This window comes from Pinus tabuliformis, chromosome 5_1 (genome assembly GCF_031772625.1).
Source record: "Pinus tabuliformis cultivar Carrire ecotype Pingquan chromosome 5_1, CPIR1, whole genome shotgun sequence".
Classification (NCBI taxonomy): Eukaryota; Viridiplantae; Streptophyta; class Pinopsida; order Pinales; family Pinaceae; genus Pinus; species Pinus tabuliformis.
In genome coordinates, this window is record NC_142305.1 from 108,620,117 (window position 1) to 108,633,918 (window position 13,802).

A 13,802-nucleotide genomic window follows, 5' to 3' on the forward strand; every position below is an offset into this window, starting at 1 on the left:
ACTCTATTTTCAATCATTATTATTCTCAATGTTTTCTTCTGAACTAGCATAAACAGTGAAATCTTAATTGCTCCTATTTTATAGTTTGTTCACTTTGATTATTTAGTAAAGAATACTCAACTTTTCTTTATTAGTAATCATTCATGTTCCCTCTTTCAAATAGGCTGGAAGATTCTTAACTTCCCTTCACCCATTTTGATTACATTCTATCTATTCCAAGTTTTTATTTGTTCCATGTTTGACCATCTTGCGCTGTGAAACCATCCTTTGTTAAGAAACCAAATAAAGTTAAGACATCTTCTTTGACTCCATTAGCCCAATGGCCTAAACTACTCAGTCCTACCCCTCTGCTATTGAATTTCACCACCCAAACTCAAACAAAACCCCTAAACTTCATAATTGGCCTAATATCCTTCAAAACAAAGCTAAAACTTAAGGAGAGAGCCCTCTCTAGATACAGATTGGCTAGATTCTGTATCTAAAAGTTGGTTTGTGTTTGCCTCGGACCCCTTTCCTCTTCCAACAACTTCAAGGAAAATATGAGTGATAACAGTGCCCAGGTGTCCTGCAAATATGACATCCATATAGATATTATGGGAATTTTTTATTTTGTCCAAAAACTGCACTTGAAATTCAATTTTCATAAAAACTTCTAGAAATTGCAAAATTAAAATTAAATACCTGAATATACATAAAATACATCAAAATGAGGTGGATGTGATGGAAAATGGATGGATAATATAAGTATCAAGTAATTATTATTAAGGGATTTAATATCGAGGGACTTCCCCGCGCACTGGTGCCTCTGCTCCCTCCCTTCGGCCCTGAGTTTTAGCTCGATCCCGCCTGGCAGCTCTGCTGCTGGGCATCCGGTGCCCCTGCACCCTCCTTCCTTCAGTTCCGCGCCTTTTTGTTGGCTCCCGCCTGGCAGTTTTATGCTGCTGGGCTTTTTTCTTTTGCTACAGGCTGCCTCTTTCGCCGGTCCTTCTGAGTCTACTCCTGGCCTGCTATGGCCCCTCCGGAGGCGCCACCGGAGGATGCCTTTCAACAAGCCTTCTCTGATCTGGTGCGTTCTCTTCCGCCTCAGCGAAATCGCCCCTCTGTATCGAAGTTTGTTAAAAAATTGGAAGGGTTGCAGGAAGTCTCTTTGCCTCCAACCTTGCCTCATCTAGTTGCGCTTGCCTTAGCTGAAAGAGGTCTTATTGGGCAGTTTACAGGCCTATGGCCCTCTCCTAAAACTGTCCAAAGGTGGGTAGAAAGGAACTGGTCAGACAAAACTCAAGGGAAAATCTCTATCAGATTTTGTGGAAAAGGATATTTTACTTTCCATTTCGAAACCAAGGAAGATAAGGATTTAATATTTCGAAATGGCCCTTATTTCATGGACTCCAGAGGACTGTACCTCAACAAGTGGACTCCAGATTTTGATCTGGAGCTGGATATCCCTAATGCAGTGCCTGTTTGGGTCTGCCTTCCACATCTCCCCCTGCACTGCTGGGGAGATGAGTCAGTGCGCGCCATAGGGAATGCTGTAGGGAAATATATTGATTGGAGCGAACCTAAAGATAACATGCAGGCCTGTGCTCACATTTGCGTTGAAGTTGATTTGGGGAAAGGCTTTCCAGAAGCCATCAAGCTAAAGGTGGATGATTGGACTCACATTCAGCAGCTCGACTACGAGCAGATTCCCTTCAAGTGTAAGGTATGTCACGAATATGGCCACTTTGCAAATCGTTGTCCTAAACTTCTTAATGTTGACAGTTCTCCACAGGAAGAACAATGGGAAGCAGTTAAAAGAAAAAAAGAAGACAACCCCTAACCCCATCCCTCCTCTTGATGTTGGGCTCTCCTTGCGTCCCCTTCCCACTCCCCCTTCCAACCCCTCCCCCCCTTCTCCACCCCCCTCCTCTTCCCTTCCTCCCCTTCTTAGCTGGCCTGATCCCCTCTCCTCCTCTCCTTCTTCCAATCCCTTTCACCTCCTTTCCCAACCCGAGGATCCCCCTTCCCCTAAGATTCAATCTCCTTCAGAGCCTTCCCTCCCCTTGTCCATTTCCTCTTCCCTCCCTTCTGATCCCCCTCCTCCCAGAACCACTAGAAGCAGCTCCAAAGAGCATGGATCCATTCCTGAAAACCAAAAGAAGCCTGGACGAAAATCGACTAAACAACATAGAGACGAAAATGCACAAAAAGACATAGCTTTGGGTCTGCAGAATCCTATAGAGTCCTATATACAAGGACAGATAAACAAGGACTCAACAAACAAAGATCTTGGAGGAAGAGCACCTCCTCGCACTCCTTTGAAATGATGAAAACGCTTTCCTGGAACAGCAGGGGATTGGGGCACCCCTCTAAAACAAACGCCTTAAAAGACCTCTTAAAGCAAGAAAGACCTGAGATAGTTCTACTCCAAGAAACAAAGCTGGGACAGGCAGAGATGAATCAAGTTATTGAGAAGCACAAATTTTATCAAGGAAGTGTATGCGAATCTAGAGGGGCCTCAGGGGGAATCGCCACTCTCTGGCTCCAAGACAATTGGATCAAGATAGCAGAAACAGTGGAACGTCATTGGATAAAGACTACTTTGCAGAATAAGATGAGCAGTTATCAGCTAATCATTTTCAATGTCTACGTCCCGATTCATTACAGAGATAAGGAGGCTTGCTGGTCTTCTCTCAGCAACATCATTGCAGATGAAGAGAACAACAATATTATCGTTGGCGGTGACTTAAACCTTATCCTCCACGCTAATGAAAAGCGTGGCGGCTGCTTCAACCCTGACCCCTTCAGAATTCAGTTGGAGCACGTTATGCAGCTCGCAGATCTTGTAGATATTGTCCCAAAGAACAGAAAGTTTACCTGGAGCAACCGCAGGCTTGGCAAAAATAATATAATGGAAAGGCTGGATCGAATATTGGTAAATGTTTCTTTTCTCTCATCCTTTGCTGCAGTCCATGCTTCTATTCTCCCCTTCACTATATCAGATCATTATCCCACTATTTTAGTTTTTGAATCCCACCGTCCCCTGGGGCCTATCCCTTTTAAATATAGTCCCTTATGGAATCATACTCCGGCTGTCAAATCTCTAGTCCAGCATACTTGGCGCCAGCATATAGAAGGCTCACCCAGCTATATATGGGAAAGTAAATTGAAAAATGTCAGGCTCGCTCTCAAGAACTGGGCAAAATCCCAATATAAAGAACCAGAAGCACAGAAGTTGGAAGTTAAGGCTAAAATTGAAAATTTACACCATGCTATGGAAAACCAAGAATACACTCAAGCAAGTAAAAGTCAAGAAGAGGATCTCTACAGTCATCTCTACAGCATCAGAAGAGAAGAGGAAGAAAAATGGCGCATAAAATCAAGACAGGTTTGGCTGAAAAGCGGGGATAGGAATACATCCTTCTTCCACAAGCAAGCAACTGTCAGACAAATTCGGAATAACATAACAGCTATTATAGACAGCGCAGGCAACCAGCATAATGATCAAGCCTCCATTAAAAACGCAGCTACAACTCACTTTAGAGAGCTCCTGACAGAAAAAGGGGAAGAGGAGAATTACACTGATTTCTTACAGCATATGCCAAATAAAATATCAGCTGAAGCCAATGAAAGACTGAATGAAGAAATTAAAGAGGAAGAAATCTTGGGAGCAATCTGGTGCCTCCAGCCTGACAAAGCTCCAGGCCCGGATGGTTTCCCAATCTGCTTTTACAGGGAATTCTGGGAAACCATCAAAAAGGACCTCATCAAGTATTACAAATGGATACAAAGGAAAAATAAAATGGGAGGCTTCACAAATTCAACCCATCTTGCTCTCATCCCTAAAGAGAGTCGCCCCTCTACCTTCTCCCGCTTCCGTCCTATTTCACTATGCAACTCTTCATATAAAATTTTCACGAAGATCCTTGCTTCTCGCTTAAAGCCTCTCTTGCCAAGCCTTATTTCTGAAAATCAAGGCGGTTTTATGGCCAACAGACATATTTCCGACTCTATCTTACTTGTCCAGGAAGCCATTCACTCAAGTCTCTCTAGAAAAGAAAAGGGCTTCATTTTGAAACTAGACTTGGCTAATGCCTTTGACAGAGTCCGACACTCCTTTCTCCTTGCTACTCTTCAAAAAATGGGCTTCTCTTCCTCCTTCATTAACCTCATAAAAACTTGCATATCTGGACCTTGGATTGCCCCTCTCATCAATGGAAGACCCGGGCCTGCTTTCCAATCCTCAAGAGGATTGAGGCAAGGTTGCCCTCTCTCTCCCTACTTATTCATTTTAATGGTTGAATCTTTCAGCTGTGTCCTGGACCATAAGAGACAAGCAGGCCTCATCACCAGAATCAAATTTGAAGACGGAGTGAAAAATATCAACCACTCTCAATTTGTTGATGATACCCTGCTGATCGGAGGAGCTTCTACAATAATTGCCCGAAGATTCAAGCTCCTTCTTGACAAGTATATGAGATATTCTGGAGGAATGATTAACCATCTCAAGAGCTGCATCTACGGCTGGAATTCTTCAGCCCAAACTCTTCAAAATCTATCCATCATCTTTGGGGTGCCATGCAAGCTAAAATGGGACCACTTCAGCTACTTGGGTATGCCAGTAAGCATGGGTCGTGCTAGAGCCGAAATCTGGGACAAAATTCTTGATAAATTAAAAAAAAAAGTCCACAACTGGGGATCCTTCTGGCTCAACCCAGCCGGCCGAATGGTGCTCCTTAATTCTGGGCTGTCTTCACTTCCTTTATATCAGTTCTCCTTAGCTCAGGCGCCCACTTCTTTTCATCACAAAATGGAAAGTATTCTTAGATATTTCTTATGGCAGGGAGGAAAGAACGATAAGAAAAAATTTAACTTGGTCAGCTGGAAACAAGTTATTCAGAACAAGGAAAAAGGCGGGCTTGGAATCAGATCTCCCTTGTTCACTAACTTAGCTTTCGGTGGCAAGCTTATCTGGAGACTGTTAGAGGAGCAGCCAGCATGGTGGAAAAGAGTCATTGAGGTCAAATATCTTAATACTCCAAGGCAACAAGTGTTAGTTAGTGAAATCCCGGAAAGGAACAACACAGGTATATGGAGACTTTGTAAAAAAGCCATTTCTTTTATGGCTCAAAATGTCTCAATAGTTCCCACTAGTGGGAACAAAGTCAGCATTGCAAGCGATAAGATTATGGGAAATAAACCCATCAGCAGCTATACAGGCATGGAACCAATCATTCGCTACTTCCAAAGCAGGGGACTATACTACTTAAATCAAATATCTCATTGGGATGCAAAAACGCAGGCATGGATAGGTTGGAGCTTCCCTCCTATCCCTGATCAACTCAAAGATTCCTTTAATAACCTCCAGAACCATCTTCACAGCATCGCACCTCTATCTAAAAATGGAGCTGACGGTTTCCGCTGGGATCCCATGGGCTCAAGCTATACAATTCAGGCAGGTTATAATTTTCTGTGCAATAGGGATCTCCCCTCTTCCCCATGGACGTATTGGAAAGCAACATGGAAAGCTGAAGCCATTCCCAAGGTTAAATTCTTCATTTGGACCCTTTTAAAAGGGAAGACTCTCACCTTTGAAAACCTGCAAAAGAGAGGCATCTTGGGCCCTTCTCAATGTCCGAACTGTCTTGAAGTTGAAGAGACCATGCAGCATCTTTTTATTTCATGCCCTTTCACTATTTCTTGTTGGAAAGGTATAGTCCCCTGTATCCCTCTCACATGGAATCCTCAACAGTCCATTGGCGAAGCCCTAAGCATCTGGAAGAAAAGCTATCCATGGCCAAATAAGAAAAATAGCATTGTCAAGAGGGTATGGGATGCCCTCCCTTACGCTCTCTTATGGAAACTTTGGATCGCAAGAAACCGCAAAGTTTTTAGAGGCCAGGAGACCTTAACCAGACTTCTTTGCAATAAAGCCAAAAGTCTGGCTATAGAATCCATAGCAGCCAAGAATTCTAAGAAAATCGACATGGCTAGCTTCTGCAGCGAAGAGAGAGATTTCATCAAGAACTTGATAGATAAGTGTAGCAACCTATCTCCAGCATTCAACTACAATAGCTACTCCAATACCTCTGGTCATAATTGGAAAATAAGACTAAAGCAGGGTGAATTCACTGAATGGATCTCCAACAGCAACACTCATATCATCTTCTTCGATGGCGCCTCCAAGTCTAATCCGGGAGCTGCGGGAGCAGGGGGAATCATCTATTCGCCTAAAGGAGAACCCCTCATTTCTTTTGAGTGGGGTCTGGGAAATCTCTCCAATAATAGAGCTGAGGCCCTGGCTCTCTATCAAAGCCTGCTCCAACTTCAAAACCTTGGCATTAAGAAAGCTTGGATCTTTGGGGACTCCGCTATCATCATCAGTCTCATTATTAGCAAGAGGTTGCCTTCAAATATTCATATTCAGCGAATCATCAGTAGATGTCAAAGCATGATCAGCCAATTTGGGGAGATTAAACTCTTTCATGTCCTACGCACTTTAAATTGAGAAGCAGACAAGTTCGCCAGTCAAGCTTGCTCCAGAACCAAAGGGAATTTTCTCTGCAACAACAAAGTTTCATTTCAATATCTACCCTGATCCTCTTTTGACTAATGCTCTTCCTTTTAAGATCATCTTCTGTTCGACCTTTTAAGGAGCCCCCTGTTCATATCCACTGCAATTCTGATCTGATTCCCCTCTTCTGTTGTATGTTTTTGTTCCCTTGTCCTCCCGTTTCCTCTTGCCTTTTGCTTCCTGTTCTCTCTAATGAATCCCGAGAAGTCTCACTGCGTGCTTCTGATCCTTATCCATTTCAATTTGCTGGCTGCAATGACCTGGACTCAGGTGCTGTTCGCCGTTGGTTCTATCGCCCTTCAAATCTGCCGCTTTCATATCCACGTTTCCATGGAAAACTATATGCTGGAGACTCTTATCAATTCAAGAGCGAACTGCCACAGACTTTCCAAGCTGCCAGAGGATACTTGCGCGCGACGGATCGGCCTTTAAATTCAGATTAAGATGTTTTGCAAAGCCGGCTTTCTCCTCTTCCAATTTGTCCGGATCTATACTTGTAACAATCATCCTCAGGTTAAAAACCTCTGGAGATTAGCACACTGTAACAAAATCATCAAAGAGCAGTCGTTCCATTCAAGCTCTAAGTCTGTACTCCTGGAGCTTTGCCTCCTTTTCTTTTTTGAAATATAAATAGCACCCGATTTCGTAAAAAAAAAAAAAAAAAAAAAAAGTAAGTTTTATTAAGCAAGAATGGACCAAAAATGAGGGTCAACACTCCTATAAGTAATTGTCTAGAGTGATTAAAATAGTAAATGCAATTAGAGTGATGGAAAGCTAATCATCTATGTTCAAAGATTATAGATTTGGTTCGGTTTATAGAAATTTACTCATTGAATCAATATACCATCATCTACATTGGATATGAGATATTTTTCAATTTTAATCATATTCTAGATGAATAATGACCTTCCTCAAACTATTTTACCGAATACCAAGTGAAAAAACCATAGTAAACTTGCCCTAGAATCAATTGAGGGCACACACAATTTGGAAAAACCACTTTTAGGAAGTAACAAACCCTCTATTCACTAGAACTACATTACAATGTAGGTAAGTAGCTCTCTAGGGTGCATTATAATGCTTTGTGTCCACTTATGCACTTGTGTTACCTCATAAAAACCTCCCTTCTTCCATGAGATTTGAAACTCAACTTCAGATGTAAGCTTTAGATTATGACAACCAACTAAGAGCACACAATAGACCCAATACAAACACAAAATCTAATATAAGTCATAAGACTCATGATTACAAGTAAAATGAAACTAAAAACCTATTGACATCAATGGAAACACTACAATGCCAACATAGAACCATCATGAAGAACTTAATAAAGTAAAATAATATGCTTCTAGAAGAAGCTATATGGGAAAATGAAGTTCATGAAGATACACCCTAAATAACAAACTTTGAGGGGAAATATTTATTAAAATGAGAGGGACTATGTTAAGGCTCTTAGGGCCTCTACATTAAATCCATAATAAGAATTCATTATTAACTTATTTTTTTCTATTAGGTGGTTGAAGAGAACCTCTCATTGTACCATTTGATTTTAATTCTACCATTGGTCACACACACACACACACCCCAAGGAGATGTAGTCTTAGGATCATCAAATCTTGTTTTATACATTTTATTCATTGTGAAATTAGGTTCCCCCTCAAATTGGATTCTAATTATTGGTTTCTTATATTTTTAAGATGCAAGGTTCATATCATTATATATAATTATTCATTAAGAAAATTATTTCCACTTATGAATGAAAGATATATTATTTACACAAAAAATAATCCAAGTGGATGTTGGTGGCCACCCGCCTATTCCCCTTGGACCCCCACCATTGATTCTTTCATTTTTCAGTTTCCTTATTTGTAGCACAATTTATTATTTTTGGCATTTTTCGGGTCCTGAACTTCCAGAGCCATTTTGGAGGCCCTAAACCACGTTTTTGGGGAAAATTGGGACCAACATGGGTCATTTTCTAATGTTGGTCACTCAAAAGTTGTATTCGTCAGATAGATCTTTCTAACAGGTATTCTGGGTGTCAAACGGAGATCGTGCGCCAAAGTTATGACCCCGGGAAGTTGATGTATCAATTTACCCAAACGGGGCCCATAGTTTGGCGCTTCATCTCCTAGGGTTAGGTTTTATGATGTTTAAGGTTTTCCATTGTTTGTCAACAATAAATAGGCCTTTGAGCCTCATTGTAACATAGTTCAGAGGCATGTAGCCACCACATCTCTCCTCATAGATAAGCTACCATTGCCCGAGCTAGTTTATTTCCATTTATGTTTGTAAGCATACTTCATTTTTTTACATTAATGAAATGAAGTATTATTTCTGCTGCATCTTTGTATTTATGGTTATATCTGTAATTTTTTGCATTTTTGTTTAAATCCAGATCAGTGGTATCAGAGTCGTCTGCTCTTTCTCTATTTTTCTTTGGATGTCCCCAACAAGGTTAGGATATAAGGAGTTAGGGCTTGAACTGGTCGAACCTTTGCAAGACCAGCCTCGCAAATCCCAACGGCCTCCCATGGTAGATGAAAAGAAAGATGAGGGGCTAGAAGATCCTATCAAAATCTTGCTCAAAGAAGCCCTTGAGTGACAAAGGAATGCAATGATGGACAACTTTGCCCAGATCCTTCAGTAGCTACCCAAGCGCAATGCATCTACTTCTGGTAGCTACTCTGGAAGCGCCACACCCTTTAAGGTACAAGTTAACTTTGACATTCCCATATTTGAGGGTCAGATAGATGTAGATGCTGTAGATAAATGGTTAAATATGTTAGAAGGATATTTTTCCATTCATGATTTTTCCAGCCGGGAAAAGATCACTTTTGCACTTCTCAAAGTAGACGTCAAGGACTGGTGGGAAGCCTACTATGAGCAAAAGGATGAAAGTACAAACTCACTGTTTTCAACCACACCCACTTGGAACTCATTCCGGGATGCCATCAAGGAGTAGTGCTACCCTGTCGGGAGCTATGAGGATAAAAACATAAATTGGACAACGCTGTGATAGGGAAGGGACCAAGACGTGCCAGAGTTTACCAATATTTTTCATACCCTTCACAAATTGGGTATCAAGGATTCTGAGTGGCATTTGTCGCTCAAATACTGCGGCTGCCTACACAGGTACATTCAAGATGATATGGAGTTCCTGAACATCTCCTTTATCAGCATGGCATACTGATACACTGTCAAGATCGAGTAGAATTTTAAACAAAAGAAGTGAGACTTTGGATCTGCGAATCTGAAGAACAAAGGACAAAGCCAAGGTGAGGTGACCCAAGACAACCCGTCGAAGCCGCAAGAAAAGAACAACACCACAAATTCAAAGAAGGACACAGGAAAGTGGTGTGATCTTCATAAGAGCTCCACTCATAACACAAGTGAGTGTCGGGCCAAGCAGTCATTGGTGGCCAAGTTGAAGGCTTCAGAATTAGATGCATGTTTTGACCCTGAGTCAGAACCTGACAAGAGGAATGACAAATAGAAGTAGATCATTGATGCAGAGCCCTATGCGACTGTTTCCATAGCCAAGATCCAGAAGAATGAACCAAAACATCTAGAGGAGGGGGAGCGCCTTTTCCACTCATAGATGTGGGTGAAGGGTTTGCCACTGCAATTCATTATTGACAGTGGGAGCCAAAAGAACCTCATTTCAATAGACTTCGTGAAGTGGTTGGGACTACCACCCATACCACACCTGCAACCGTACAACATTGGGTGGCTTCACCAAGGACGAGATATCCGAGTCTGCCAGTAATGTCACCTTCCCTACAACATCAAGCCCTTCACAGATGAGGTATTGTGTGATGTTGCACCTCTTGATGTTTGTGACGTATTATTAGGTGAACCACGCTTGTGGAAGCGACATGCTATGTATGATTCAAGGCCTCGCGCTATTATTATTTCTTTGGGTAATACATTATATAGGATACCGGAGGTAGCCCCACCTACTACCACTTCTTTAATCTCTGCTAAGAGATGCAGTAAGATCATCTCCCAGAGTAGGAAATTCATTTTCTTTCTGGTTCGCTCTCAAAGTAAGGGGAATAATGTAGCCACATCCATGGCCCTCGGGAAGGGTTCCTCCACGTAGCAGAAGTAGGTGGATACAATCATGAAAGAAAGCAAGAACATCTTCTCTTCACCCATAGGGGTATCGTTGCACTGTCAAGTCAAGCATTTGTTCGATCAGACCTTGGAGCACCTCTACCCAACGGGCCGATATATCGCCACTCCATTCTAGAAAATGCCAAGTACAAGCATTGACATGATCAACATCAGGTGCCACACAAGTTTCAGGTGGGCGACAAAGTCTGGTTGCATTAGCAAAAAGAATTCCTTACAAGAGCCCATCGAAAGCTCAGACCACTCTAATATGGTCCTTACACCATTACCAAGGTTGTGGGAAACAATGATTTAGAGCACAAAATTCCCCAATTCCTTTTCTTGCACCGAGTGTTCAATGTGGACCACCCTCAACCATGCTTCCCACCATTACTAGACACATTAGAGATTGCAGAATAGTTCACCAGGTACCAAGTTCAGTAGAAGTTTCCTCATCTCATGGAGGAACTAAACACAATGGGGACCATTGCTTCCTAAGCGGGGAGGAACTATCTAGGTGGATATTGGTGGCAACCTTCCTATTCCACTCAGACCCCCACCATCATTTCTTTCAGCTTTCTAGTTTCCTTATTTGTAGCACAATTTACTATTTTTGGCAGTTTTTCGGGTCCTAAACTTCCAGAGCTATTTTGAGGCCCTAAACGATTTTTTTTGGGAAAACTAGGACCAATATGGGTACTAATCTAGTGTTTTTCACTCAAAAGTTGTAGTCCTTAGATAGATATTTCTAACGAGGTATTGTGCGCGTCAAATGGAGATTGTATGCCAAAGTTACGACCCCGGGAAGTTGAAGTACCAATTTACCCAAACAGGGCCCATAGTTTGGCGCTTCATCTCCTAGGGTTCTGGTTTTGGATGTTTAGGGTTTTCCATTGTTTCTCAACAATAAATAGGCTTTTGAGCCTCATTGTAACACAATTTAAAGGCATGTAGACACCACATCTCTCCTCAAAGATAAGCTACCATTGCCCGGGCTAGTTGATCCGGATTTAAACAGGAATGCAGTAAAACACAGAGATAACCATAAACATAGATATGCAGCGGGAATAATACTTTACTTCATTAATGTAGAATACTGAAATATGCTTACAAATGGTAATGGAAATAACCCAACTAGGGCGATGGTAGCTTATCTCTGAGAAGAGATTTGGTGGCTACATGCTTCTGAACTGTCTTACAATGAGGCTCGAAGGCCTATTTATTGTTGAGAAACAGTGGAAAAACCCTTAACATTCCAAAACCTAACCCTAGAAGATGAAACGCCAAACTATGGGCCCTGTTTGGGGTAAATTGGTACATCAACTTCCCGGGGTCGTAACTTTGGCATACGATCTCCGTTTGACGCATACAATAGCTCGTTAGAAAGATCTATCCGAGCACTACCATTGTTGGAACGGGAAACATCAGTCCATTCAATGGACCCATGTTGCCCCCGGATTCCCCAAAAAATGTGGTTTAGGGCCTCAAAACGGCTCCGGAAGTTCAGGACCCGAAAAACTGCTAAAAATAGTAAGTTTTGCTACAATTAAGGAAACTGAAAATGCTGAGAAGAACAATGGTGGGGGTCCAGGTGGGCTTGGCAGGTGGCCACCAAGATCCACCTGGATCATTCCTCCCCCCTTAGGAAGCAATGGTCCCCATTGCGTTGAGTTCCTCCATGAGATGAGGAAACTTTTGCTGAACTTGGTCCCTAGTGAGCCACTTGCCCTGGTGAAGGAATTGGCCTGCTTTGACAACTCCATATAGTTGGATATTCTGTTGGCGAGTGTTCTTGATCTGTGTGTCCATGATCCGATCAGTTGCAGCCTGTTCCATGCAATCTGGGTTTAATTCTGTGGGTGTGAGCTGCTCTGCAATGTCGGATGTGTCTAGCAATGGTGGAAAGTATGGCCGAAGGCGATCCACATTGAACACTGGGTGTAGGCCAAGGAATGGGGGAATGCTGAGCTCAAATGAATTGTCCCCCATAGCCTTAGTAAAGGTGTAAGGACCATATCGGAGTGGTCTCAGTTTCCGATAGGCTCCAGTAAGGCATTCCTTTTGCAGATGCAACCAGACTTTGTCGCCCACCTAAAACTTGTGTGGCACCCGGTGTTGATCATGTCGCTGCTTGTACTTGGCATTTGATTTCTCCAGAATGTCATGGACCTGCTGGCAAATATGTTGGATGTGCTCAATGAAGCTGGTTGCCTTATCTGTTTCAGACTGGACATGAGCCGAAGTTGTGTGAGTAGCTGCAAGTGGCAGGGCCACATCAATGGGGCATAGTGGTTGGAATCCCAAGCCCACCTGAAAAGGGTTGTGGCCAGTCGAGCTGTGAAGAGCTCGGTTGTAGCTGTGCTGAACATAGGGGAGGCTCTCATCCCATGTGCGTGGATGCTTTGAGTTGTACATGCGCAGAATGTGTACAATCATTCGATTGACAACCTCGGTCTGGCCATCAGTTTGAGGATGGAAGGCTGTGGACTTAGTTAGTTTGGTGTCCAGCATTGACCAGAGACTGGACCAAAATGTATTGAGGAAACGACTGTCCCGATCTGAGATGATAGACTGTGGGATCCCAAAGTGCACCCACACTCGTTCAAAGAAGAGTTTAGCAGTGGCTTCTGCTGTGATATTCTTCTTGCAGGCCACCATAATGGCCATCTTCGAGAACCTATCGACGACCACAAAAACACAATCATTTCCATGCTTGGTGGAAGGAAGCCCTGACATGTAATCCATGGAGATGGATTCCCAAGGTCGACTAGGGGTAGGCAACGGGGTATAGAGGCCTTGCTTCTTGATGGTTGGTTTGGCAATGGCACAGGCAGTACATGATCTGATGTACTTCCCGACATCCTGTCGAAGATTTGGCCAATAGAAATACTTTTGTAGTACTGCCACTGTTTTCTCAACCCCGAAATGTCCAGCAGCCCGACTGTAGTGTGCTTCCCAAATCATCTTGGCACGCTCGCTTGAGGGAACACAAATATGACCCAGGTGGCATAACAGTGCACCTTGGAGGTGAAAATCTGGAACATGCTGACCCCCCAAGAGTGTTTGGTATGTGTGGCCAAATTCTCGGTCACTTTTGTAGAGAAGTGGCCAATCAAAAGTCTCGTGCCCACAA

At 42.8% G+C, this 13,802-nt stretch overlaps 1 protein-coding gene across 1 annotated transcript; it reads left to right on the forward strand.

The window, feature by feature from the left end:
* The first annotated feature begins 1,009 nt into the window (after nucleotides 1-1,009).
* On the forward strand, nucleotides 1,010-1,819 carry LOC149163655 (uncharacterized). The gene has a single exon (XM_089429224.1). The coding sequence runs from the start codon at nucleotides 1,010-1,012 to the stop codon at nucleotides 1,817-1,819; it is 810 nt and encodes a 269-aa protein (XP_089285350.1).
* The last annotated feature ends 11,983 nt before the right edge of the window (nucleotides 1,820-13,802 follow it).